A 27,940-nucleotide genomic window follows, 5' to 3' on the forward strand; every position below is an offset into this window, starting at 1 on the left:
AGTGGCTCGACTGCACCTAGGCCTTGGTGACTTAGGGCCATTTCAACCTTAATTTGGACTATGAAAGAACCTATTTCAGCTCCACTTTGGACCAACTCTTTGTCCAAATTCTAGTTTGTTGCTTTCCTTTTTCTTCTTCTAACGTTTTTCTTGGTCATCTATTGAATAACTATATTTTCTTGTTAATTTTGCATTAATTTAATTTGAGCAGAAATGCTTAACTATTTTTCACAAATATTCTTCAAGCAATCTAGGACTATAAACATCCGTCTGACTCTTTCTTGACAACTCATGCGTGAAAACTGACCCTATTTAGCACTATATAAATTTGAAAAGAATTATAGAATTATAATAAGTGGTGCTGGAAATCATTTTTGCAAACAGCTCTTGCAAAAGGGCATTTAATAAAAAGGTGTGATGGAATCTCAATATTTGTTTTACATAATGGAAAGCCAGAGCTTTGTTAATTTTTAGCATACATATTGGACCAAGAAAAGAAATCTGTTTGGACTTTTGCATCTTGACCAAGCTAAGTTGTTTTTTCTTCCCCCAAAGTTGTTTGCATCTTTTTCATCTTTCTAACATGTTTCAAAACTTGTTCTTAAATAATCGTTAAGGAACAATTGCGAGGCCAAGTGGGAGAATTTTAGTCTAGCAATATTTAATATTTGGCAAATTCTAGGTCGTAGGGCTCAGCTATTACCCATTATACATTGAGTTGCAAACATATCAAGAATTCAAGATGCATCCCAGACATTGAACTAGCATAAACACAAATTTATACACACTGAAAGCATGTTTTAATATAAGAAATCCTTCTTCTCCTGCAAAAAGTACTCCCAAGTCTGTATTTTCTAAGGTCTTTTTGTCACGTTTAAACTCATTTAATCTTTTGTACTAGTACTTCCTCCTGATGCTTTCATTTGCTTCTCTTCTCGGATCTACACGTAGGCATTTTCAGTTGCAACTTATATCTTGTATCCACTTTAACCCATTAACTCTAATGATATTTTCAGTGCCTAAGACTCAAGCCATGCACATCATAATGTATTAAATCAGGCAAAGAGAGAACAAATATTACAACAGACATTTCACACAATGCTCCACTTGAGTCCCACAATCCTCCCAATCCTTGAGACTGAGACTCCAATCCAAATACTTCACAGGACTGATCAAACTTTCAAATGCAAACTTCCTGTTAAGCAGGGAGGTGAGCTTTACACATCTAAAGGTTAGAGATCTAGGGTTTCCAAATCTTTTCAGAAGAGATGGAAATTTCGAGATATAGAATAGCGCACGATCATAGATCTAGAGTTTTCTAGGGGCAAGAGAGAGGAAAAGATGGGTTTTGAGCATAAAGAGGAGAAGAGGGTTAGGGTTTAGAGAGGGAGCAAGGGAGGGAGGGGCACAGAGAGGGAGAGAGGGGGGGGGGGGGGGGGCACAGAGAGGGAGGACTGAGGGAGGTTTTCAAGCATTCTAGGTGGTTCAAGTTGACCAATAAGAGAGAGGAAAGAACAGAAAAGAACAGGAGTAATCCGGTTTTAGTTCATTGGTGGCATGTGTTAGAAAAATACCATCAACTAAAACCAACTCAATAGCCAACAAAGGTATTTCAATTATTTCACTAAATACATAACCATTGACAAGCAGCATTAATCAATAACATCAAGCAATAAGACATGATAACAGTAAGATTATTCGCTGGTAGGACGAGGAAAATATGCACCTAGTAGCTTCTGAGAGGTAAATTTGCAATTGCCCATATCTCAACACATTTATGCAAACAGTCTATTAATAACAAAGCTTTGAAAAATGACTAACATTGAAATTGTTCTCAGAAGAGTAATGGATGCAGTTTGAAATGGCAAAGCACAAAACTGCCAACATAACAAAAAAAATTATCAGGGTCAAGTCATCATCCAAAGAACTTTCATATCAGAGCTACTCTTTTGAGCTTACTAAACTGTCAACTTCATAAATATTTTCCTGTGTTTCATCCATATTCTACATCACCAGGGCTCCCCATTAAATATCCCATTTTCTGCAAATTCTTGAGCGATTTGATCCAGCTCTGGCAGATCTACGCTTTGGGGCAAGTCTGGTCTTGAATTCAGACTGTTGCCGCTAATCGCAGGGTTGCGGGCAACAGAATTGAAACTGTTGCTCCTGCTCTGAAAGGGTCCCAAGGCATTATTGCCGGACATGTTGGCAGGGATACTCCCCAACTCCGTTCCGTTCTTGATTGACCCAACATTCATCCTCACCGGCAAACCTCCTGCGTCAGCAACGCCACTGCCAAAGCCTTCACCAGTTAGCATGTTACCATTTGCATTAGGGCCACCAACAGCCTGTTGTGGTGCTCCTCTGTTATTGAACACCTCTTGCAGCAACTGCTGCATTACATGTTGAGGCATGTGTTGGTTCACCTGTGAAGGCTGTAGGTTATTCTGCTGATGCAAGGTACCATTCAACACATGCTGCTGATGTGCACCTCCTATACCATTAACAGACATGTTTGTCAGAAGTGAAGAAACAGAACCCTGAAATTGCCCAGGCTTTGCATGGTTGGGGCCATTGATGGTACTTGATGCTTCCTGCAGAAATTCATTTTGGTTTGTGTTCACATGGTTCCTCAGTAAGTTCTGATAGTTGTTCACAACCACATCGTTCTGCGGGATGTTATTATGAACTCGGCTGGTTGTAATGTTATTGCTCATGTTGCTGCTTCTCCCAGGATGAACGCCAATGATTTTACTCAGGGTACTCTGATCAGCTGGCAGACCATGAGCAGTCATCAGTTGCTTCGGTTCCTGCATCTTCGTGTTTTGTAGCTTTGCAGCAACCTGTTGAGGATAATTCTTCAAGCTCTCTGCAAACAGAACTCCACAATCATTAAAAAATGGAGCTACTCTTGGTTTCAGTGATTTAAGTACAAAAAAGTAAAAAAGCTAAAGGGCAGTTCATGAAAGCTGTGTAAAATTATATAGAAATGCCCAGGATTGGATCTGCTTTATGATTAGAGAGTAAAAAATAAAAAATAATAACCAGAACAAAAGTGCAAGAAAGATTTCACATGTAAAATGCAATATCCAGGCTCATTTCTGAGCATACATCATTATGTGACAAACTGATATTGATAACTTTGGAATCCAGTAAACTTCAGAATTGTCCGCAATTACAAATTCCATATCAAGCATCAACAATAGGGAAATGCTTTGGCATCAAACAGTTGTATGGAGTATCAAAGTACCAAATTATAAATTTGAGAAAAACACCATTAACTGACAAGATCATATCATGCAGACATCTTCTGTCTACAGAATCATTTAAGCATTTAAATATGACTCAAATCTCTTCTATGGTAATGCAACTCTCTCCCTCTCTCCATGTTTGCATGAGAAACAAAGGAACCAGTCCAAAATGCAAACACATATATCAAGTGTTATATAAAATAGTAAAAAAATTTATGCACATAGGCGGCCACAGCCATCCATGCTTCATGTGTGTCACATCTATGAACTGGGTGAAATTGTAATATAGGTCTTAATATGTTCGGTAATCAAAAAGCCATGGGAATTTCAGATGTAGCTTTTCGACGTACAACATGCACTTTGTTCATATCCCAGGAGTTGCTAATGACTCACTAGATGGTTATGTAAAGATGAAGGGAACCAGCATATACTAGAGTAACAGCAATAGAGGAGTAAAAGCTATCTACTCACAATTTTCTAATGCTTCATTTAGATTCTAGGTTAGATTTTAGAGTCAACATCTCACATGGAAAGATGTCTCTATATGTTAAAATCCTATGTAAAATAGAAAAGGAAGCAGAAGCAGACACACTTAGAAACATGGAATGCCGTACCGGCCCGTACCGGCCGGTACGGGCCGGTACGTACCGGTCCGGTCCTAGACCGGTACCGGAACGGCAAAAAAACCGGTATTTTCCGATTTTTTATCCGAACCGGCCGGTACGGGCCCGTACCGGCCGGTTCGGAGCCCGTACCAGCCGTTACCGGCCTCGTACCGGTGCGAACCGGGCGATTCGCACCGGTACGATTTTTTATTTTTTTAGAACCACAGCGGCGCCGCGCTGTGGTTTTTGAAACCACCGCGTACCGTACCGGTACCGGCCGGTACGTACCGGACCGGACCGATACCGTACCGGTCCGGCTGGCCACCGGTACGCCGACCGGTACCGGTATGGCGGACCTTGCTTAGAAAGTATGAGAACATTAGCTACAATTACTTAACAGTCAAAACCTAGCTTACTCGATGCTACATGAGAGAACAGAAAATTATTTAAACATATACAGCGAACGATGGGAAAGGAAGAAAAGGCATACTCTCCGAGAGGTAAACTGCAAGAGAAGAGGTTCAAAGAAGTCTGTTAAGATCAATTTAGATTTTCCATTTCATAATCTGATACCTGTTAAGGTTTTGTACAAGTCCGTCATATGACTTTTTAAGGCATCAAAGAAGCTTTGAAATCATCACATTTTTTGAATCATTGTCTCGTTCACTTGCAACATGTTTGGTCCTTCTCATGCTTTTTGTTAGATAAGTAGTTCATATGATAATCTGAGATTTGGAGTGCATTATGTGAGTCTGAATACCTGACTTCTGAGGCATAATGGATGTAACCAAGCTTCCCAGCACTAGTTTTGGCACCTGTGCAGGTGCCATTCTGGTACAGTGTTAGAGCGGGTCAGTTCATGGTACAAACACTTGGTAGACCCCCCATACCGAGTATCGTTTTGCTACCAGTATAGTACAGTATGCCCAGAATGGGCAGTCTAATCCAGTATGGCAAACCACAGATGCAACAAAATTAAGGTGAGACTTCAAGGAAACCCAATGGACTTTCTATTTTCATCAAGCATGGTAATCCTGATGACTTTATTTTTCTTTCATGATACTTGCTGATCAATTGCCTCTGTTCATCAAATTTTTCCTTTTGTTGGTACCTCTACTTCCAAATCTAACATATCTTTCAAAAAAGCCATCCATAAAAGTTCATAAAATGGACTTCTAGAGTTAACTTTCTGATATATCATTCTGAAGCACTCAAATTTGCATGTGCTCCTATGTACTCATCAACCATACACTATAAATCATGCTCAATAATTCCCTTCCACTTTCCTCTTAAAGCTTAAAAAAGACCCTCAATGTTTTTTGAGTCTAACAACCTGAAAGTTCACATTTTCAGGCTTAGCTCCCTCAGACTTGAACCCATCTAGACTTAATAGCTGAAGACCCTTTTTGGAAATTATTCTCTACACTTAATCCCTGAAGTCAATTTTTAGAATTTGTTCATCATAACTACTTTCTGAAATATATTCATCCTAAAGACTGAAGGCAAAGAAGAAACAGTCATTCCTGCTTTACTCTTCAATACACCTTTTTTTTTATGAAAACTGTTCAATACACCCTTAATGTCATACTTCTCTTCATCTTTATGTTGGAACAAACTGCTGTCTTTTTATGAGTATCTAAAGGAAAAAAACACTACACATTTTTGACATTCACTCTTTTAAGTTTTCCCTGCAACCTTTTCAGCTCCATAATAATTAGAAACTATCTTAATCTATTAGACTCGTGCAATATGATTCAAAAAGAAAAATAAATCCAAACATCTCTTGGCATTCTTGAGCATCCATAACTGACTCCTCTGTCCCAATTATTTCCTCAACTTATGACTCACAGTCAATCCAAAAGCCTGTCCACTTCATCTTGAAAGGCATACACCATCTATCAACATCAAGAGAGAGCATAGGTACAAGTACTACATACTTGCGTGAAACCATGCACTCTTAAGCATGAAAACAATCCATTTTCCATCAATTCAGGATCCGTGTTATATATCCTACTCAACATGAAAAGCTCAGGCCATCTTATATCCCACTACCTCCATTAACTCTTGTGATCTCCCTCCTCTGCAGTCTAAGCTGGTGATGGGGATTGTGACATATTTCGAGTCTATATAAGGGGAGCAAAGAACCATCCAAGCCTTTGGATTGACTTGGATGCCCTGGCACCATGATAGGAGCTTTGTTTTTCATTTAAATTATATTTTCTGTTTTAGTCCATTTTTTGTTTAATAGTGTGCAAAGAACTGAAGTGACTCGTTTAGTTACATGTATTATTAATGAGTCAAGAAGGCATTTTAGGAATCAAATAAGGTGGACAATTGGCATGGGTGCTAAATGTTGGACACAACAGCCTACAAAAATGTAGGCACAGGGACACAGAATATACAAAAGCATATGCATGTGTGCGTGTAATGTAGAACCATCTTTTGAAGTATATACAAAAAATGAACAAGAAACCGAAAAGGGGAAGGAAAGAGATACATGTTATCTAACAAACAAAATAAAAGAAATAGCCATGAATCTGCAAGTTATTTATGTTATTCTTTCTATAGGTACATTTAAGGTTAATTAAAATGCCTTCCAGTACTTAAGTTGATCGATAATTGTGATGCCTTCAGATCAAAAATACGATAGCACTTTATATTTAAAATATCCAACATTTGAAACTAAATTCCCCTGCATGACACTTCGGAAAAAAAAAGTCTAGCAACAATACTTTTTTGCTAATGTGATGCAGTGATTATTGAAGATCAGCTGCTAAACATTAACGAAGGGTGCAATGGCTGTGAAAATGAGCACCCAAAGCAACAGATTGCTACTCAGATCCGTGCCATTGCGAGGGATGTGTGTTAATGGAGGCATCTTAGAACCTGATCCCGCTGCAATGAATATGCATGAAATAGTTCATAAGCATATCTTCATCCAGCGACCACAAAATGTCACTGTTTTATTTTTATTTTTTTATGGTTCTTCAGATTAATTTTGATTGATAATAAGAGGTCAGTTACTTTCCATATCACTGTAGCATGAACAGTATATGCTATAGTATGCTGGAATTTCTTTTCTTAAGGACGAAATAAAGAGACCTTTTGGCCAAGGTTCAGTCCTATCCTTTCTTTCTCTTTATTTCTGCTTATTTTTCTCATCTCTCTTAATCTTCTTCTTTATCATAAATTTGCTGTTTATCTCTACTTCTTTTCTGTGAATTGATCATATCGCTGCCTCTTTTACTGTAGTTTATTTCACAAACCACACCATGGCGAACATACAGTGTTTTACAACATCAAGTATTATATCATCTTAAAACCATCAACATACGACACAAATAGTCCACAAATTATTCAAAATCTACTATTAACTTATAATTTGAACTTCATACCAAAAGTGTTTAAAATATTTCGCGATGTTAATTCTATCTCAACTAACAATAGTTTAAACAACCTTTCTTAAAGTTCTTTTTTTATGGTAGAAGTAATACATGGATTTTGACCTGGGCCGAAATCTTGTTTCAGTTCTATCCAAACCATTTCAATCTATAATCCTATTTGAATCTTGATCTCCACTTAACATCATAAAGAAAAAAAGCATTTCACAATTTTTTAGCTTAGTTGGACAAATTTAAATCAGATTGACTTACAAGTTACAAAACCCTATAGAAATTAGCTACCATTTTCAAGGGAGAAAAATTGGAATCTAAAAGGAAAACTTAACCAAGCAATATAAATTCCAAAACTTCAATGATTGGATGCTTCTAATTGTTTGTTAATTTGATTTATGGAATCAAAACTACATTTTCTCCAATCAAAAATTCATAGAAGCAAGGGATCTTGAGGCCAAGGATTTTCTCTCCTACCACCAGAAAGCAGAAATTCTTCCATCTTGTACTATATACCAGAAAATAACTAGAATGTCTTTCATAAGATCTAGTACCTGACAACCACTAATAGCAGAAAATTCTTCCATTTTCATAAGATCAAGTACCTTTCAAAAGAGTCCAGAGAACAGAAAGAATTGTAACATAAAAAATGTGACAGCTAAAATCCTATCTCATTAGCCGATGGTTTATGTCAATGTTCTAGAACTTTGACGCATACTGGTAAGATATAGTATTGTGATCCATGGCTCACCAACAAAACTAAAAGTTTGAAGAGGTTCCTGTCATGATGCTTTATCAGTTTATCTTATGTCAGAAACTATAAATTACAGTTGAGCAAGCAAGCTTCATCCAAGATATTGGACAATTGAAATATCACAGGCAACACCTTACATGACATAGATCTAAGAAAACAATCCCAAACTTCTTCATTTCTGAACTTGTAAGGATCATACCTAAGGGTCCAATCTTGTGCTCCTGGCTAAAATCAATCAGGTCTTTCATGTTATTTACCACCTCAGATATCTGTAGACAGCGGACATACATAAGATAAATGAATACTCATGGATGCAAGCATATTGGACCATAATCTCTTCGGCATAATGAAACAAACTACCAGAACTACATGATAACTACCTGCAAGCATCGCACGTATCTTTTTGAGAATCCTAAATCATTTAAGGACGGTAATTCCAGCTTTTTTGCCACCTGACAGCTTGTTTGAAGAAGTCTACAAAAAAGAATGGATCAGAAGAGGAAGCTCATAAATGCAACTCAAAATAATCATTGCCCATCACTACAAATGAGCATATGGATATATATTTTGTGAGGAAAAAAAAGCATCCATTAATGAAACAACACTCATCCGTTAATGTAATATACTGAATGAGCACAAGTTACATATGTAATGAAAAAGTGTTAAGAGGCAATAATACATATTTTGCTGATATGTTTCTTACTTGGGAGCAACCAATTCTTCATTTAAATATCTCTTATTGCTGGAACTACTGAAGAATTACAAGAATATTTTCAATATTTTTATTTTTGTCTGTCACCTTAGAGAACATCCTTAACCACGCTTACCAAACACAACTAAAGCTCCTCTAGTTTTATAACATTCTTAATATTGTTTATAATTTGTAGGCATGTGGTTATCACATAACACTACCAAGATAATGTGCTTTCTCCATGTATTTATAATACTACGTTCTATATTCATATGGTACAAATTCTTAAACATATGATTTAACAAATAGTCTTGTAATTTCTATCTATTAATGCGCGGAGCCCACCCGAGTTCGTTTTCTGCCGCCACTGGGTGGCCGCTGGGGAAACACAGCCCGGCCCCCTCTCGGGAAACGGGGGTGGGGGTCCAACAAGCACATGCAGCAGAGGGGGGCCCACAAGCACCCGGCCCGCCCCTTCTTATTCTGTAAAGCCGACCTCTTTTTCGCCAGTGCTGACGCAGTGCGCGCGTAGATAAGAAAAGCAAAATCCCAGTGGGGGCCGGTGCCTTTTTACGGCCTAAACTCCTCTATTTGTCAGCCGTGGGGAACTACTTCCTTTATGTCTGAGGCGGAGGGAGGGGGATGGGCCTACCTATCCCGATAGGACCCCATAAAGGGAGCAGTTGAGAGGTTCCATATTGCTGAGCCGAAGGGCAGAACTTCTGTACACATCAAAACTATCAAAAAAATCCTACTAGTAGACTCCTACTTATTAGGCTGAACTCTTAGTATTGCCTTGGATATTTGTCCACCCCTAGAAGAAAGGTGTGGGGGCAGAAATGAGATTGGGTGGAGATAACAATAAACTCTAATTGAAAACAAATCTAAGTGGCAGATAGGTGCCGTAGCACGATTCAAGGATAAGCTTGATACCATATTTTAGTGATCCATGTATTTGAAGTTTTGCTTACATAAAGAATTCATTTAGTGAAGCATTTTAGATATTATATTTATATGGATGATTGAATCCTATGACCTAACATTTTCATCATAAGGTTGAGCTTCAACCATATCCCTAATCATTAGTGTACCACCAAAAAAGATTGAACATTTGTGGAGCAAGTTCAGTTCTACCATGGCTGTCATTTGGCATAACTAAAATGAACTTGAACTATTTTTTTCAATAATAACTAACGACTCTCGAAGATAGACACGTAGATGCAGAATTGGATTATCACAACAGGGGCTATCATAGAATTATTAAGGTAATTTTCTGGATTAATTCACAATAGCTTGTTGGGAGGACCGCTGGTCTATGCAAACATTGGGAGAAGGAAAAAATCCAATAATTTAACAGTATGATGTGCCAAACAGACATTTTCATCTATTAATTTCTGTCAAAATAATTAGAAAATTCAACTTTCACCTGATTTAAGCAAACAAATCTGTTTTGTATTTTAAGACAAAAAAGAAAAGAGGAAAAAATATATTTTTGCAAGTTACTTCTCATGTGAGTATGTAAAGTAGCCAAGATAGCAGTCATCCAGTCATCGAACTACAGATGTTCAAATAGGAAATTGTATTGCATGGTTCCAATTTTAAGTGTGCAACTCAACATCTGCATCTACACAGAACTGATTTTTGTTTTAAAGACAATGTGCATGCCATCAGTAAGTTCACCTACATGTTACATGGGGCTTGGAAATCTTGGTGCAAGACTCCAGCAGAACCATTGTCAGGTACAGCAGTTTGATATTTCTGTGCAGCATGGAACAACTGGCTTACCTGGAAAAATAAAAATGGGTTACTCAGCTACAGAAAATGTATAGGAACAATAAATTTAAAGCAATTATGTAACTTCCTCCAGAAATAAATCTACTATAATACGCACAATTCAAAGCAATGGTAAAACATGTCAGGCAAGGCAGTTTGGAAAGAATGTAGTTTGGAAATTCAAAACTTGCAGTTGATTTAGAATGCCAAATAACAACAGCAGAGTTGCGCAAAGTTGGGCATAGATGATTAAATTATAATGATGCTACAAGATCATTGTTTCATCTCCATAAATATTAGCTGAGAATTAACAATGATATTGGTGATAAGAAACCATCGAGTCAATAAGTAACTCAGACCAAATATGGAATGACAACCACTAGGTAAACCTTCAGACACAATGGCCAGATATAACAAATATTCCAATAAGCAGCTGAGGAGATGGACAAAATTGAAAATTTAAAATCAATTTAAATGTGCAGATGATTACTAGAAACTTGAATGCAAAGAGGGCTGGACTCTTGCATACAAGCATTAGAAGCATCGACCGCTAGCTGGTTTTTAGTTATAGTTAGGACTTAGAGACAAGGTTTTGGTTGTTTATTTACCACTATGGCATGAATGTCTGGCTGGATGATACAAACTGAAAAACATATGAACCATAATAGCATCCAATGTCACTTATATTTTTGTGGTGTCACATATTTCTAATATTGTTAGACTGCAACAATAGAGACAACCAGGAACTACATCAGCTAGGGTAGCCTTCACACAGTCCTGGTCAGACTAGAACTAGTCAAAAAGATACAGACGGATCAGCTGGTTACTAAATAAGTTATACATGGCCATTTAGTCACTTGTTTGAAATCTAATTTGCATGATAGTCTATGAAGTGATAGTGTCTTATGCATAACGATGAATAAATGCCAATTTTAAATACCTAATAGAAAAGCCAGATTGTGTGATAATTTTATCTTTTTTTTTGCTAAGGTTTTTTCTTTTTGCTAAGGTGTGATAATTTTATCTTCAATGCTATCTTTTTCCTCCAGTTTCTTCCTTCATATTCCTCTTATTCTTATGAATTTATTTGTGAATAATATTCGTACATGCATTTTTATCCTTCTCGTAGGCTTTCTTCCTCTAGACAATTTCCATCTAGATCTATCTCAATCACCATCTCACTTGATCTCCACCCATCCCACAAATCTCAGGTTGTCCTCATTTAAAAAAATTCCCCCAATTTCTCCCTCTGAGCTCAATTTATGGTCCATGGTGTATTAGTGATTAGGGTGGTAAGTTAATGTTTTTGAGAGAGATTTCTCAATCTTCACCGCCACCATCCCTCACAAAACCCCAACATGTTCTCTCAGCCCATCCCTTTTGGCCTCCTTCAAAAGATACCAATGTCTCAACCATGGTCTGTCGTACCGTTCCATACCGGCCGGTACGTTCCGGTCCGACCTGAGACCGGTACCGGATCAACGTGGAATCCGGTCCCGGTATTTTATTGTTGAAGAACTGGTATAGGACCGGTTCGAACCAGTACAGAACCGATTCGGACCGGTACCAGACCAGTATGTACCGGTCTGGGCCGCCACCGGTACGCCGACCGGTATCGGTACGGCGGATCTTACTCTCAACCATGGAATGCCGTACCGGCCCGTACCGGCCAGTACGGGCCGGTACGTACCGGTCCGGTCCTAGACCAGTACCGGAACGACAAAAAAATCGGTATTTTCCGGTTTTTTATCCGAACCGACCGGTACGCACCGGTACCGGCCTCGTACCGGTGCGCACCGTACCGCCCGGACCGGCCGGTACCGGCCTCGTACCGATGCACGCCGTACCGCCCGTACCGGCCGGTTCGCACAGGTACAATTTTTTTTTTAAGAACCACAGCGCCGCGCGCTTTAGTTTTTGAAACCACCGCGTACCGGCCGGTACGGTACCGGTACCGGCCGGTATGTACCGTACCGGTCCGGCTGGCCACCGATACGCCAACCGGTATCGGTACGACGGACCTTGCTCTCAACCCTTTTTCTCTGGTATCCCGCTACTAATTTTTTTTATTTATTTAACTTGTGCTGAATAGTTAATATTTTTCCTTATTCATATTTGTATTTCTTTTTCCTGTTTCCATTCACATTCTATATTCTTTTGGTGCTTTGCGTTGATTCACAGTTTTATGCACAGTTTTCCTAATTTGATTTTGATTTTCAGAATATTCTAGCAACTAGGCATGTGCAATGTACATCTGAAAAAATAAAATAAAATAAAATATCAAGTTACATTGGACATAAACGATAAAATATAATTAAATATAAAATAATATTATGTTGATAAAATATTTTAAAATACGGATCGATTGAAGAGAAATATAATTTTATTTTTATCATCCTGCATTTTTTGATGCAATCCAAAATCTTTTAATAACTTAGTTAGTTCATTTTTTTAAATTAGCTTTAAAAAGTAGCTATTACCAAATAATTTGATTTGGAAGAACTCTTTTCATCTCTTCATTAGGTTGGATTTCCAAACCATTCTAAATTCCTAAGTTTTTTAATAGCAAGATTTAATAAGACAGAAAAATGGGGGCAGATTTTTGGTACAAAAATGACAGACAAAATCAATAGGGAATATTTTCTGATTTCAAACTGTCATTTTTATATATACCAGTACCCAAGCACATGCAATGCATGTTTGAGAAAAATAATATTAAATTTAAAGTTGTGCATATATATAATTAATTAGATTGTTCCTTATTCATTTGCAGTCTTGTACATTTTCCACATTTATCTTCTCTTGCAAACATCACAATCAAACATTTCCTTATCATTTTGCAGTTGATATTGATATTTCTGATCTTTAATTTATTTATTATCATAATTTTTTTATTGAGGATTTTGAAGAAAATACACCCTCTTTTTTATTTTGCAGATTCAGTATCGTTTTCTTTTTTTTTTTTTGTAGATTCCATACAATTTTTTGAAGTTTGGAGAAAACCATTCAGGTTGGATTTTTTTTAGCCTCATCACATTGGCATGTTGAAGACTTGCCCAAGTTCACAATAACTAGTTTATAAATTAATCAATAATAAATATAAAGAATAAACAACTAATACTACAACTTGTTAAAGCACAATAAATCAGTAGAATATAAAGCCAAGATATTGATAAGCTTACACAAGATCTATGTAAGTTTTCCATGATGCTAACTTAGTTATCCATGACTTTGTGCAAATCCAATCAGAACTTATGTAACCTAGACCGAGGTTGTGGATTGGTGAGCAAGTGAGGTTGCCACTAGCCTATCCTAGTTGGGTTTTTTCGCCTTGCTATGTTAGCATACTGAAAACTTGCAGTAGTCTCTTATAACTTTTACACAAGCTTCGAACAAGGTTTACAGGGATTTGGAAAGGACAGATTAAAAATATATTGTAAAATTCATCAAAAAAATACGTAGAATAACAACTAATGCTATAAGTTGTTAGAGCACAATATATAAGTAAGAAGGTTTACTAACAATTTTGCACTAGATCCATGTAAGTTTTCTGTTATACTAACTATATTTTAGAATCGACTTATGAAGCCCAACCCCTAAAAACCCAAATTAGGCCATGTCCACTGACCGGCCTAGAACGGCCCAAAGGCCCGTTGCAAGTTCCAAATAGGGCAAAGCCCTACTCGAACACGGAGATGACTGCTCCGCCTCGAACTCTGCTGGAGACCAAGAAACTCTAGTCTCTACTCTATATAAAGGCCTCTCAACTCTCCTAGCAGCACCGATGATCACTGACCACCGCCACCTCTTTCCGCCCATTTTTTCTTCTTGATAGCCAGTGTCTAGTTCACTATGGCCGCAGAAATTTCTCACTAGAGACAAGGGAGAGCACCAAATCCCTCTCTATTCTTCTTCGCGAACCATTCCCCTTCTCTTTCGAACCATCATCGACCAAATACCAGCATAAAGTTGCCAGATTTCGACCACAACCCCCTCTGTTTCATGGATTACCAGCTCTGTGTTTTTCTTTTTCCAGTCATCTCCTGCATCGGCCCCTGGCCGGAGCCAGAGCCCCAACCGCTGGCGACTGAGCTGGGATCCAAGAATGACCGAGCAAAGGGCCCCGTTCGGCCTTGTTTGTTAGCTGATTTTCATGCTTCTTGTCGGCCGGTCGCCGCCACTGGCCGCTCTCCACTATTCACCGCCGCCTACTGTCACCTTGCAAAACCACCATGATCCACCCCCTTCTCCTATTTTCTCAAAGAAGAAAAAAAGAAAAAAGAAAAGACCCATCCCTTTCTCTCTCTCTAATAGACCTATGGGCCCGTAGTGAAGGGTCCAATTTCTTCGTCCTATAGATCCGAGTTGACCTCCACAAAGATGTCCTGAACCCCCCGGATACCCAAACAGCCTGTTGGACCAATCACCTCGGCACTATTGAGTGCCTCTGAAACCCACTATTGATGAACCTTATCAAACAATCTTGAACTTGATCGAATCCGTGCTTCATGATTCATTGATCGAATCGCTTAGAATTGACCCATCTAAAGCTATCCTAAGTTGTCTGCAGGCTAGCGGTATCTTATCTGCTTTGTCTATCGAGCGGTCCCGGTGAAGGGGAAGGAACCTAAACCGTCGAACATTGTCACCGGGTCAACCGCCTCCTTTTCTTGTTATTTTATTACTATTAAAGTCATCAAAAAGGAATTAATTTGGCTTTTTAAGTCTTAAATAAGTTTAGCCGATTCGCCTAGTGAATTTTGAAGGTTCAAAGTGAATGAGGTAAGTAGTTTTTACACTCCATAATTTTCAAACTATCATGTTTTTCATGCATATGGTTTATCATTGATGATATCACATTTTCTTAAAATAAAGGATCAGCATATGTATTAAGAAAATTATGCTTTGTTATGAAAAATGGTTCTATGAATATTTTTAATGAAAAATAGCATGCTTATGAAGCATGAATCTTATCCTATCAATTAGTATTTTTCTATCTACTTATGTGTATATTTTAATAAAAAAATATAAATATTTATTTTAAAGAGACTCAAATAGCTACGTATGACCTTCCTAGAATTGGAGAAGATCAACATTCAGAACTAGTTCCATACGAACACAAACTCTGCCAATGGGTATAACATTGGCACATAAAACATGATACTTTGTTACGAACACGGGCTCTGTTACGGGTATAAAATCACCTTAGCATGAATATTTGTAAGCAATACTTTGAACTATGATATGACTAATAACAAAAAATGATTTATAATTATTTGTACAATATACTTGGAACCATATTTAATAAATATGGATGGATTGTGCATGCATTATTTGCTTTATGACTTATGTTATCATGTTCTACAATAAAATATTTTATTTTTGTAATCTTTATTATTGTCTTCAGATGATGCATTGTTCACAGAAAAACTTACGCTTAATCCGATAAGATAGTGTAATTTTTACTTACTGAGTATGCAGCACATATCTCTCTTTATTTTTTCTTTTTTCAGACGAATAGGATTACTAAGAATGAAGAATGGTTCAAGCTTGGAGTTCGCACAAGCAAACTTTACGATTTGGTAGCATAATTTTAGTTTTAATTGACTATAAATTTGTAGTTAGTGATTTTCTAAATTTTGAGGATTATGGGTCTTGGTATTTATATTTTAATTTAGATGCTCTGAATCTATATTTGTTTCATTACATAATGGATCATGGAATTGGACCCTTTATTATATCTTATTGGTGATGGAGTTGTAGATTGATTATGATTATCGGCTTTGTGTTATTGTGGGATGTACCCCTCAGTAGCATGGTCGTGTTATATCTCGGATTTGGGGCATGACACAACTATTCTCAATTTTGTGCAAAGTCCATTTAGAACTTGTGCACCCTAGACCAATGTTGCAGGTTCCTGCACTACTACAGATTGTAAATGGGTCGATGGCAATCTTGTCCTACTCTCAAAAGTTTTCAAAATTCGAAAAAATAGAAAAACAATATCCAATTGGCAAATAACAAAGTGACTACATTTTTCTTGCAAAATCCTCTCTTTATTATGCTTTCTTCTATTTCCTGTGACACATTTTTATCTTTTATTTTCTTATTGATTTATTTATTTTTTATTTTCTTTTTTTAGTATCATCTCTCCAAAAAAGAAATGTTGTATCAGAAATTATTGGTGTTTTCAATTCTTCTTTATTCATCTACTATCACAAGTTTTTGGTATGACCCTTTCCTTGCATATCTATAACCAATTTTCAATTTTTTCCATATTTTGTTGGAAGCCAAGAGCTTTGAATTGTTTATTTGTTTATCACCATGATATTGAGTGGGTGAAATTTCTTTATTTATATAAAATGAGAATTTTATCTTTTCCTTATTTGTATATACTGATGATCGTATAGTTGATCTAAAAAAGGGGAATGGTATTTTCATGATAAAAAATAATACAAAATCTGAAAGGAATATTTCTAGATTTCAAAACTCTCATTTTTTTATATAATAGAGACTAGCAAACAGGCATGTGCAATGCATGTTCAATATAATAAATAAACATAAATTAATAATTACATAAAATCAAATAAAACTGAGTATAAGAATTTTTTATAAAACAGAAAAATGTAATAAAAACAAACAAAATAAAATATATGAATAAATACACTCAAATAAAAAAAACAATAGACCAAATAAGAAAAATTTAAAATAAACCAAATGGAAAATTAAAATAAGTAACGCTAAAAATATAAAATACAAGTAGAGGATTAAAAGATAATTAAGCTGATAAAATAAAATTGTAAAGATTAAAATATAAATAAAATAAAACACAGAAAAATAAAGATAGAGAAATAAATTAAAATCTACCCTATTATAAAAAGGGAGGAATATGTTGGAAAGATTCCATCTCTCAAATTGTCATCCATATTGCCCTTATTCTTTCATAAAAAATAATGCATAATTTCTATCATAAAAGGGAAATTTTACGTAATTAGTAGATCCACACCACTCTCTGATTTTGATTTCACTTTTTCTCTAATCTCATCGATCCTAACTTCCAACTTTTCAAAAATTACCCCAACCCCCCACCGATCCTAACTTCCAACTTTTCAAAAATTACCCCAACCCCCCACCCCACCACCCCCCCCCCCCCCACCCCCCCCCCCCCCCCGCGCGGCCACAACAACTAAGCTATAAGAAGGCTAATATAACAATGACAAGTTCTTAATGTGATGAACCCAAGCAACTTAGGTGAGGTCAGAACCTCTATACATTGAGCATTTCCTTAATAGCTTTACGGCAGTGTTTTGGTTGGGAAGATAAGCGGAACAATGCCCTTGTTTAATTGACATTAACCCTCCAAACACTCTTTAGCAAAGCACAAAGAATTTAAAAAGATATGCAATGCAATTTTTTTTAATTTGATCCCAGATAAACTATTCTAGACTGTAAGATGGATAGTGTACTTCTGATTAAACTGGGTTAGGAGTTACCCATTTACTCTAGGCTAACTTAGATGGGCCAAGTATTCATCTAATACCAACAAAACATGATATAAAATCTTATTAAGTTTATAGTTAACTTGTCTTGAAATAAGGGACACGATGGACATGCTATAATTTTCTTTTTGTCAAAATATTTATGATAAGTAAAAAGTGCATGCATGTAGACATACATGTGCATACAAGTAAATTACATACCTGAGGTGCTAACAACCTACGAGGGAGAAACTCTTCGTGGTGTCGTGCACAAAACTCCCAAGACAAAATCTGAAAAATAGACAGAATAACTGAGTCGCTGAGCTAAGATAGATGCATATGAAATAATTACTACATAAAGGTTGGAAAACAGAATTGTAAAATATAAGCCTATAGGCAACTGTTCAATGCCATGGGGAACATATTAGTTGCATACTTTTAATTCTTCTGTGAACATGATTCGGAGTTGCCCCTCATGAACAACACGTATATGTTCATAAACAGTCTCTTGAGCAACCTTTGCATACTCCAAAACCATTATTCCTGAAGACAACTGGCGTTCACGAGGCATACCGAGAAATAGTAGCTCATCAATAACCCCACAATTAAATTTAATATGATAAAGCCTCGGCAGTATTTCGAAGGTTGCCTCTGTCAGACCCCACAAAAAAATTAAAAAACAAACGTATCAGGGAGAAGCGATAAAAAACATCCATTAGAAGGAAAAAGAAACTAGAAGTTAAAATAATAGAGAATTGAAGATAAAGACAAATCACGACCTGAACATCTATTTCACTATTTGTGAATACAGCTTCATGATCAGATAATTACATGAAATAGAACACAATTTAGAGCAGCCAATTTCAAATCTAGTGAAAGCAAAGTTATATAAATGTTGGTGAGCTTTATCTACACTAAGAAAGCAATCAAAGACAATACAAAAAAAAAAAAAGATTTTGAATGTGCATATTTGCATATTTACTATGATGTCTTTTTGGTAATTTAGAGTTGTAAGCAATGTTTTAACTCACTTTTAAGTATCGATATGGGACTGCATACCAGTAGTAAATTACAGCAAAATGCAGTATGATCTGATTTATACAGTCAAGATTATCAAACTGCCTAGGTCCTATGTGTTAACTCCTTTAAAGGGCTAGACAGAATTCCTATGCAGCCAAGCAGGCACCTGAACAAAATTATTCCTAAAAAAATAATAATAGCCATCATAGTTTTTAAAGAGCGCATCAAAGTACATCATATAAATAAATGGTAAGGCTGTCAACTACTTAAATTATGGAATTAAAAAAAAACTTTGATTTAATTATTTTAGTTTTGCTTAAACAGTTTTTATATTAAGTGATTTGAAGCATTTAAAGCTTCTTAAAAGCAGAATATGTTTGAAAATTGATTAGTGTACCAGGGAACACTCTATAAATGGGGACAACTATTTCAATAAATCAACAAACAGGCACTCAACCTGAGCTAAAGGTGGCCCCTAGGAGGCTCACTGCCCATCTAGGAACTTGGGTGATCACCTTGCCTAAGGCCTGGAAGGCAGTTTGGTTCACCAAGCACCTACATGGGACTGCCTAGGCACCTAGGCAGCAGCCTGTAACAACCATGAGTACAGAATCCCCTTATACCAACCAACACATCGTACAATCTTGGAACAGGGCCACCAAAAGATACATGCTAGTGGGCGGCGGTAGTAGCTTTCTTTTCTTATTTTTTTGGATTGGTGTGGGGGGGTTGGAGTGCATGAGCCCCACACTACCACTAACCTATTGGGTCGATGCAGTACACACAATACAATAAGCGGTAAGTGTCAACAAGAAAACTACGTATATAAAGGAACTCTGAAGTTTAGATTAGAGAATGAAAAGTGTAAAACTGACCACAGCAATGCACTTAATCTAGTACTATGACTAACAGAAAATTTAGAGTGGTTGAACCGTTGAACACATTTCATAATTAATAACTAATGATAGGGAAATGAACAAAAGGAAGAACAGATAGATCACGTAATTTATAATATAAAGTTGTTGAATGAGAACTTTATATATTTTCCCAAGGATTCAAAGACAGAAGAAAATAATTTCTAACATCAGAGATAGTTCTTAGAAACAGGTCATGGTTTGAACATTGAAAATTCAAATGAAACACCTCCTACTGATATCTAAGAATTTCTTCTATAGACCAGAACCCGTGTCATACTGAAACACATAACTAAGCATTGGCAGCAGATAATTAACCGAAAATAAAGGGTCCAGGTAACATTTAGTCAAATCTTAATAATCTTTCTTGACCCCTCAAAGATCCTAAACTCCTTTCCTACATAAGCCTCCTAAACCCCTCTTTTTCTATCCCCTTATCTTGCTTCGAATCCCTCAAACTACGAAAACTTCCAATCATAGGCCCATCCTTCCAGCACCAGAATAAGCAAGCCAGCAAGCAAGAGAGAGAGAGAGAGGCATCTATCTATATATGTGGAAGTACCACAGTCGATTGTGAGAGGATCAGTGCATTTAAGTTTGGCTTCTCTTCCCCCCACACCCTTCTCCTTTTGTTTATTTTACTTACAAGTTCCTTTTATGTCAATTTGGTACACAAGTTAATAAGAAATGCACATGTCCATATTGTTTGCAATATGAATTTTCTTCCATCAGTCAAATCGTTAAATTTCAAGGGTCATTGCTTGGTGCAATGGCAAAAGGATTGGGCTCAAGTGAGTGGCATGGGTTCGAGTCCTGGGGCACCCACTTTGTGCCAAAAAAAATGCCAAAGTTTGCCCCTCCCAGCACCCTCAATTGCCAGGACCATAATTAGGCAATGGCCATTTTTATGAAACCATTGGATTTCAACTTAGGTATGAAATTTATTTTATCCCCTTTTCCTTTTATATTAATCAGCTAGCCTTTGATCTAAAAGCAAATAATCACACATTTTATTGCTACATATTTTGCATTTACCATATTCAATTATCCATATTCTTTAAAAGGTGCATTAAACTAGAAATTAGAAGGACTTGTTATCCGACAAATCAACTTTGAGAATTACTCCTGCCCCTAAAACTATCTGTCAGTGCACCATATTATAACTTCTGCAATATGTACTTACAAAACCATAGAAATGTTAATTACTGTTTCTTAACCCACATAAAAGTGATTTTGATCGAGCGATTTCTGGAAAGAACTGACTAAAAAGTAAAGTGAAGACAAAAAACTCCCTAAGATGGAAAAATTGAGAGATATCAAAAGATATTTCCACTTCAAAACCAATAATTTGTGTAGGGAGCAATGGTAAGTAAGATTCATAAACCACAACCTGAAACAGCCAGATGAAGGTTAGTTGTTGATCATGAAAATTCCAATTATATTCCCTTTTATCTGAACCTCTTGTGACAACATTGGACGTAAAATTTAGTTTGCTTTGAGAAAACAATGCTAATTTTACATTTGCTAAGACAGGAGTTTCACTGTAAGCAAGCAATGGTACCATTTAACTTCTGAAAAGCATATGTCATATTGGTGCATAATAAAGTCACTAAAAGGAAACAAGCAACAGCAGTCATGCAAAAGCCAGGCATACAAATATAGACATCGATAGGAGTTGGAACAATTTCCATAATCACCAATGATGAGAATTCCTGTGTTACAGTAAAGTAAGTATCCTGCTAACAGAGTTTAATATTAGTGAATCTACTAACCAAATCCTTTTCCTGATCTAGAACCACAGATGCTGCATTGCCATGCATCCTGCAAATAAGTAAAATAAAATAGAGTGATATATCAATATACATGTAACAATGATACCTCTATGCATTTAAACCTCAGAACAAGATACTACTCTATATTGAAACTTCATGTACAACAAGGACAATGATATAGTTCAAATCCAAGATCATCAAAATAATGATAATAACAGTGGAAACTTGAGATTCAAGTTCTACGGTGTCAATGATCTAAAACTCTAAATAATATGGTGAACATATCCTAGTTTTGAGTAAAATAAACATCAAAATTATAAGATTGGAGCAATTTTATGTGTTAGTAAAGAAGTAAAAGGACTTATTACAAGCGGGAACTTTCTTCAAAGGTCTTATTTTACGTCTTCTTTAGATTAGGCAAGCTCTAGCCACCTTAACATATCAGTATAATTGTGCTGATGATATCTAAAGTTGAAGTAGGATATCAGATTTTTTTTTTTTAATCAGTTTCACTTCACAAAAAGGTAAAGCACAGACTGATGAGTCTCGCTGGTGGTCTAGGCTTTTGATACAAAAGGCTTGAATGTCCTCTCAATTTTTGACATCTACTTCAGCCAGCTGGCTGCTTAATTTTCCAATCAGAATTTCATTATTGATGTAGGAAGGTACTTCACAGGCTAAGTAAGAAACAACTGCACAATTTATGCAGCAAAACAGCACAGAACAAATAAAGGAAAAGATAGGAGTCAAATGATATGGATTATGTGTTTTTTCTTTTAAGGATTGAAGAGAGAGGTCCAGGGACATAAGTAATAATTAGAATGCATGAAAAATTTCAAAGGGCAAAGCTGCATAGCAGGAAAGAGAAAATAAGAAATGAGTTGAATGGTATGCATTATGTAGTGTTTGTTATCAAAGGATTGAGGATAAAGGTCTAGGCCTCTGTAATATAATTGGAGGTCATGGCAAATTCAAGGGTTTAAGTCTTGCCACTGCAACAGACACCACAGCTGCTATATTCAGAGGTGCGAGTGAATTAGATCACAGAGAAAGGAATAGAAAGAAACCAACAAAGGGATAAACAGGGATGTTTACGGTGATAACTTTGCAAAATAATTTGGGCTTTTATAAATTGTATAAGAAGGAAGTTTGAGGGTGGTCTGGGCTGCATGGATATCCATGGAAATATGATTATAACTAATCATGACTAACCTGGAAGCAGTCCCATGAGGACTTCTTTCCAAATATTGGACCAGCGGAGTCATATGAGTATATGACCATCCAAACTGACCACTCCAATATCATGTGCATTGGATGTGTCTATGCCTTAAAATACTTCCATGGCCATGTACTGGATGAGACCAAGATCTCCCATTAACGTCTTAAGTCATATTCCAATATTAAAGCCTCCTGGTATGGAACTGGTTGTCATGCTTTTCTTAAATGAGAACAAGGAGCAATTGGGGTCTCATTTGTCCAACTAAATAAAAAATTTAATTAGTTAGATAGTCATTAATTTGTAAAGAAAACAAATTAATTCCTAAAGTTTAAAAAATTTCTTGATTGCCTCGCATATATGTATTAGGAAAAAAATTACTAGCATCCTTAGCTGAATTTAAGCAAATACTTCACCCACTTTCTGTACAGAATTTAGATCTAAAAATTGTTGATTATCTAATTTTGATTCAGAGTGGCTTTTCAAAACTCGATCCCTCTAGAATTACTAATCTGATTGTGCATAATACAGGATTCAATATTTTATGTTAGTCTTGCTCTCCATGTGCATTTGAATAGTATCTTTGCTACTTTTAGCACATGTTCTAGATGCATCTTCAAGTCCAAGTTATGTGATATAATGTCATATAGATGTAAGACAAAAAATTTGGTACAAAAACCATGAATAGAGCATTTAGATATATACTCTTTCCATACAATTTTTTAAAACATAACACTAAGATTAAAAAAAATATGAAAAAAGCAACAAAAACGATTTCAGAAGACAATAAGCTGTAGCAGGGCCACGGCAACTTGATCATGTGCAATTCGATCCACATCATTTGCATCCTTTGTTCGATACGAATATTTTTAATGTTGTTTCTTATAACTGTATGGTTCCCTTATGTCAGAAATTGTATTATGTATCATGTCCCAGTTTTCAGAAGACAAAATAAGCTGTGGCAGGGGCATGCCAACCTTGTCATGTGCAATTCAGTGCCATACCATTCACATCCTTGGTTCGATACAGAATATTTTTAATGTTGCTTGTTATAACCGTATAGTTTCCTTATGTCAGAAATTGTATTATATATCATGCCCCAGTTTTTTACTATGTAATCTCCACATTTAGATCAACATACTTTATGAAGCATGTAAAATGGAGAGCTTGAAAAGTTAAAAACACTATTAAAAAGGTCAAAGTTATTAATATATCAATATAAGGCATCATTGGCATATTTATGCAAAGGAAATTAAAAAAAAGTTAAAGTTCAAATATAAAAAAAATGACTTATTAGGTCTGTGCAAATATACAAATAATGACTTGTTAGTTCTGCAGAAAGAAAATAAAGTTTTTTGCATTTTCATTGACAACATTTAATATAGGAAATGATATCTCCGCTCCTCCTTGCAAGAGTAACCATCTAGCATCAAAGTACCACTTATGAAAGTGAGAAAAAACTCATTTTGTCTAAAGAAACATGGAAGGAATCACTCAAACAAAAGACCATGTCTCCATATTTTGTGCATAAGCAGTTGACCGCATCAACCATCCCCACCAGTTTCCATATTCTTAGAGCTCTAAAATCCAATTCACACTACTCAAGCAGATATCGGCCCAAAAATGCAGAAATAGAAGCAAAGTATCTTTTATGAATGATGCTATCCTCCAAACAAACCATAGACACATCTTGCATTATCATTATTCGAAATACAGCATTAGGAAGAGCATGCATATTAGCATTATGCATGCATGTTCATGTGATCGAGGGATTCAGCTATAATTTGGATACAGAATACATGAGGCACAACAAGAACTCTATGGATATGCATTAAGCAAGTTAAAAAGGAATACAAGAAACAATATTAGTGAGACGCTAACCATAGTAGCTTGTGGGAAAACACCTAAGGCATGGTTGCTTTTTATATTATCATACAATGACAAACACCACCTTTTCTTAGCTCGTGGTGCAAAATACTCTGTCACAAATTTCTTCCAATATTGTATAGAATTATCCTGCAATTGGAGCAAATACTGTTAGACAAGTTGGCTATGAGAAAACAGCAGTAGAAACATAATCCCAACAAACACGTCAGATTAGTAGTGCATATGAAACAATCAACTCACAGCTGGCCGATTACGCTGATGATACATGTATTGCGTAAGACGGCGAGCACATAACCCTCCATCCAGGGGGCATTTTGCAGGCGTAACTGGTCGCATGTTCTGCTGCTGCAGATGCTGTCTCAACTGATGTTGTTGTTGGTGGGCTGTCTGGGCTTGCTGTATCTGTGGAAAGGATTGCAGCAATTGCTGCTGCTGAGCTTGATGCTGCTGCTGAGCTTGATGCTGTGCTGACCTCTGCTGCCGCATTATGGCCTCTAACTGTGGATTCTGATGTCCCTGCAGCTGCAATGGCTCATGTCTCTGCAGAAGCTGCTGGACTACCTGCTGCTGATAATTACTCCCCTGCCTCATATCAAGCCGTGGTTTCTTTTGGGCATTTGACAAATCACCCACCTCCTGAGCTGTCGGCCGAGACATGGCACTGGACACCACTTGATTCTGCACCTGGTCATGTTGTGGGCTCTGCTGCACAATGGAAGAGCCATCCATCATAGGGGAACCTGATACATTGTTTGATGAGAAGGACATAGGTGAGGCAGGTAGACGCATGTAGGACTCAGTGTTGATGCTGGTGCTCCTTTGTAGCTGAGGCCTGCCAGAGAGCGCCGAGCTGGCATCCGTAACCAGCGAGTTTGCGCCGACACTGGGCCCAGAAGAGTTTGCAGCACTGTTGAGGACCCCGTGGTTCATGTCTCCAGAGGCCGGATAGAGACCAGATCGCCCGGTCCCTGACATGGAGTTCACTGGGGCTAGGCTCCGGCAGTCGCCTTGAAATAATATTCCAGAGGCCGAGGAAGACTGGGACTGGCCTCCACCACCAGCGATCCGTGATGGGACCACTGAGGGGGCGGCTCCCAGTTGGGGGCTGGAATCCAGGTAGCTATCCAGAACCCACGTTCCCCGGAAAAAAAAAAAAAAGAACCTTCCACTGAAAGAATTCAAGCCCTAATCTTGGCGCATTCAATAAAAATCAAGTCTTTCTTCCGCCAACTGCACCAGAAACTAGGGTGAGATCAACCACGAACGAAATTAAGCAAATGTAACAGTACCCTTAAATTTCTATCAAGAAAGATCAAACCCTAATCGCCTCAAAAGCCACTAATTCAGCCAGCAGAAGCTGAAACGAGGTAAAATAATAAAGAAAAAAAATAATTAATTGCATGCAGCAATAGCCTAAAATAGGAAAGAAAAAACCCTAATCTCCTTCCAATTCAATTTTTTATATAAAAAAAATTGCAACCAATTCTGAAAATCCTCGATGGCAGTAATTAGAAGAAACAGCAGGAAATAACTCATCTTCAATTCCAAAAACTCACAGAAAGATGCAATAGTACCGCTCAAACAACAGAAAAAGATCGCAACTTTTACTGCTTGATCAAAAAACAGATAAAACTATCTGAAAAAATACAACACAAATCTACTGAATTAAAGAAGTAATGCAGCAATAACCTAAAAAAGGAAAAAAAAAAAAAAAAACTGATCTCCTTCCAATTCAATTTTTTTATATAAAAAAAATTGGAACCAATTTTGAAAATCCTCGAAGGCAGTAATTAGAAGAAACAGCAGGAAATAACTCATCTCCAATTCCAAAAACTCCCAGAAAGATGCAACAGTACTGCTCACACAACAGAAAAGGATCGCTAGTTTTACTGCTTGATCAAAAACAGATAAAACTATCTGAAAACATACAACACAAATCTACTGAATTAAAGAAGTAATGCAGAAATAACTAAAAAAAGGAGAAAAAAAACCCTAATCTCCTTCCAATTCAATTTTTTTATATAAAAAAAAAATGGAACCAATTCCAAAAATCCTCGATGGCAGTAATTAGAAGAAACAGCAGGAAATAACTCATCTTCAATTCCAAAAACTCACAGAAAGATGCAACAGTACCGCTCAAACAACAGAAAACGATCGCAACTTTTACTGCTTGATCAAAAACAGATAAAACAATCTGAAAAGATACAACACAAATCTACTGAATTAAAGAAGTAATGCAGCAATAACCCAAAAAAGGGAAAAAAAAACCCCTAATCTCCTTCCAATTCAAGTTTTTTATATAAAAAAATTGGAACCAATTTCGAAAATCCTCGATGGCAGTAATTAGAAGAAACAGCAGGAAATAACTCATCTTCAATTCCAAAAACTTACAGAAAGATGCAAAGTACCGCTCAAACAACAAAAAAAGATCGCAACTTTTACTGTTTGATCAAAAACAGATAAAACTATCTGAAAAAATACAACACAAATCTACTGAATTAAAGAAGTAATGCAGCGATAACCCAAAAAAGGGGGGGGGGGAACCTGATCTCCTTCCAATTCAATTTTTTTATATAAAAAAAATTGGAACCAATTCCAAAAATCCTCGATGGCAGTAATTAGAAGAAACAGCAGGAAATAACTCATCTTCAATTCCAAAAACTCACAGAAAGATGCAACCGTACCGCTCAAACAACAGAAAAAGATCGCAACTTTTACTGCTTGATCAAAAACAGATAAAACAATCTGAAAAAATACAACACAAATCTCTGAATTAAAGAAGTAATGCAGCAATAACCCAAAAAAGGAAAGAAAAAAACCCTAATCTCCTTCCAATTCAATTTTTTTATATAAAAAAAATTGGAACCAATTCCGAAAATCCTCGATGGCAGTAATTAGAAGAAACAGCAGGAAATAACTCATCTTCAATTCCAAAAACTCACAGAAAGATGCAAAGTACCGCTCAAACAACAAAAAAGATCGCAACTTTTACTGCTTGATCAAAAACAGAGAAAACAATCTGAAAAAATACAACACAAATCTACTGAATTCAAGAAGTAATTCCTCTACTTACCCTTCAAGTTCGAGAACGAATTATCTTAGCAAAAGAAGAGAATTGGGAATAGGTCGCGCCGGTTCTTTCGCTTTTCTCGCCCCTTTCCTTGAGGCTAACTCCGTTCGACGAGCT

At 36.6% G+C, this 27,940-nt stretch overlaps 1 protein-coding gene across 2 annotated transcripts; it reads right to left on the bottom strand.

Moving 5' to 3' along the window:
* Positions 1–1,748: 1,748 nt before the first annotated feature.
* On the bottom strand, positions 1,749–27,911 carry LOC103715070 (probable transcriptional regulator SLK2). Of its 2 annotated transcripts, none has more exons than XM_008802580.4 (10): positions 27,827–27,911; positions 24,994–25,983; positions 24,748–24,882; positions 21,651–21,699; positions 18,381–18,595; positions 18,167–18,235; positions 10,378–10,478; positions 8,383–8,476; positions 8,202–8,271; positions 1,749–2,869 (listed from the first exon to the last, which is right to left on the bottom strand). In XM_008802580.4, exons 2-10 carry the CDS (start codon positions 25,726–25,728, stop codon positions 2,010–2,012), a joined length of 2,328 nt encoding a protein of 775 aa, XP_008800802.2. In that variant the 5' UTR covers positions 25,729–25,983; positions 27,827–27,911; the 3' UTR covers positions 1,749–2,009. The 2 variants fall into 2 exon arrangements, with proteins under 2 accessions (XP_008800802.2, XP_017700204.2); XM_017844715.3 differs by having other exon boundaries at positions 24,994–25,995.
* Positions 27,912–27,940: the final 29 nt, after the last annotated feature.

The sequence above is a fragment of the Phoenix dactylifera genome, chromosome 17 (assembly GCF_009389715.1).
Source record: "Phoenix dactylifera cultivar Barhee BC4 chromosome 17, palm_55x_up_171113_PBpolish2nd_filt_p, whole genome shotgun sequence".
Classification (NCBI taxonomy): Eukaryota; Viridiplantae; Streptophyta; class Magnoliopsida; order Arecales; family Arecaceae; genus Phoenix; species Phoenix dactylifera.

Excerpts from the sequence above, each read along its gene's own strand:
- LOC103715070 (XM_008802580.4), bottom strand. The coding sequence starts at position 25,728 with ATGTCAGGGACCGGGCGATCTGGTCTCTATCCGGCCTCTGGAGACATG. Across the intron at positions 10,479-18,166 it reads GTAGGTTGTTAGCACCTCAG|GTAAGCCAGTTGTTCCATGC; the intron begins GTATGTAATTTA and ends TTATTTTTCCAG. Across the intron at positions 8,477-10,377 it reads TTCCAAGCCCCATGTAACAT|ACTTCTTCAAACAAGCTGTC; the intron begins GTAGGTGAACTT and ends TCTTTTTTGTAG.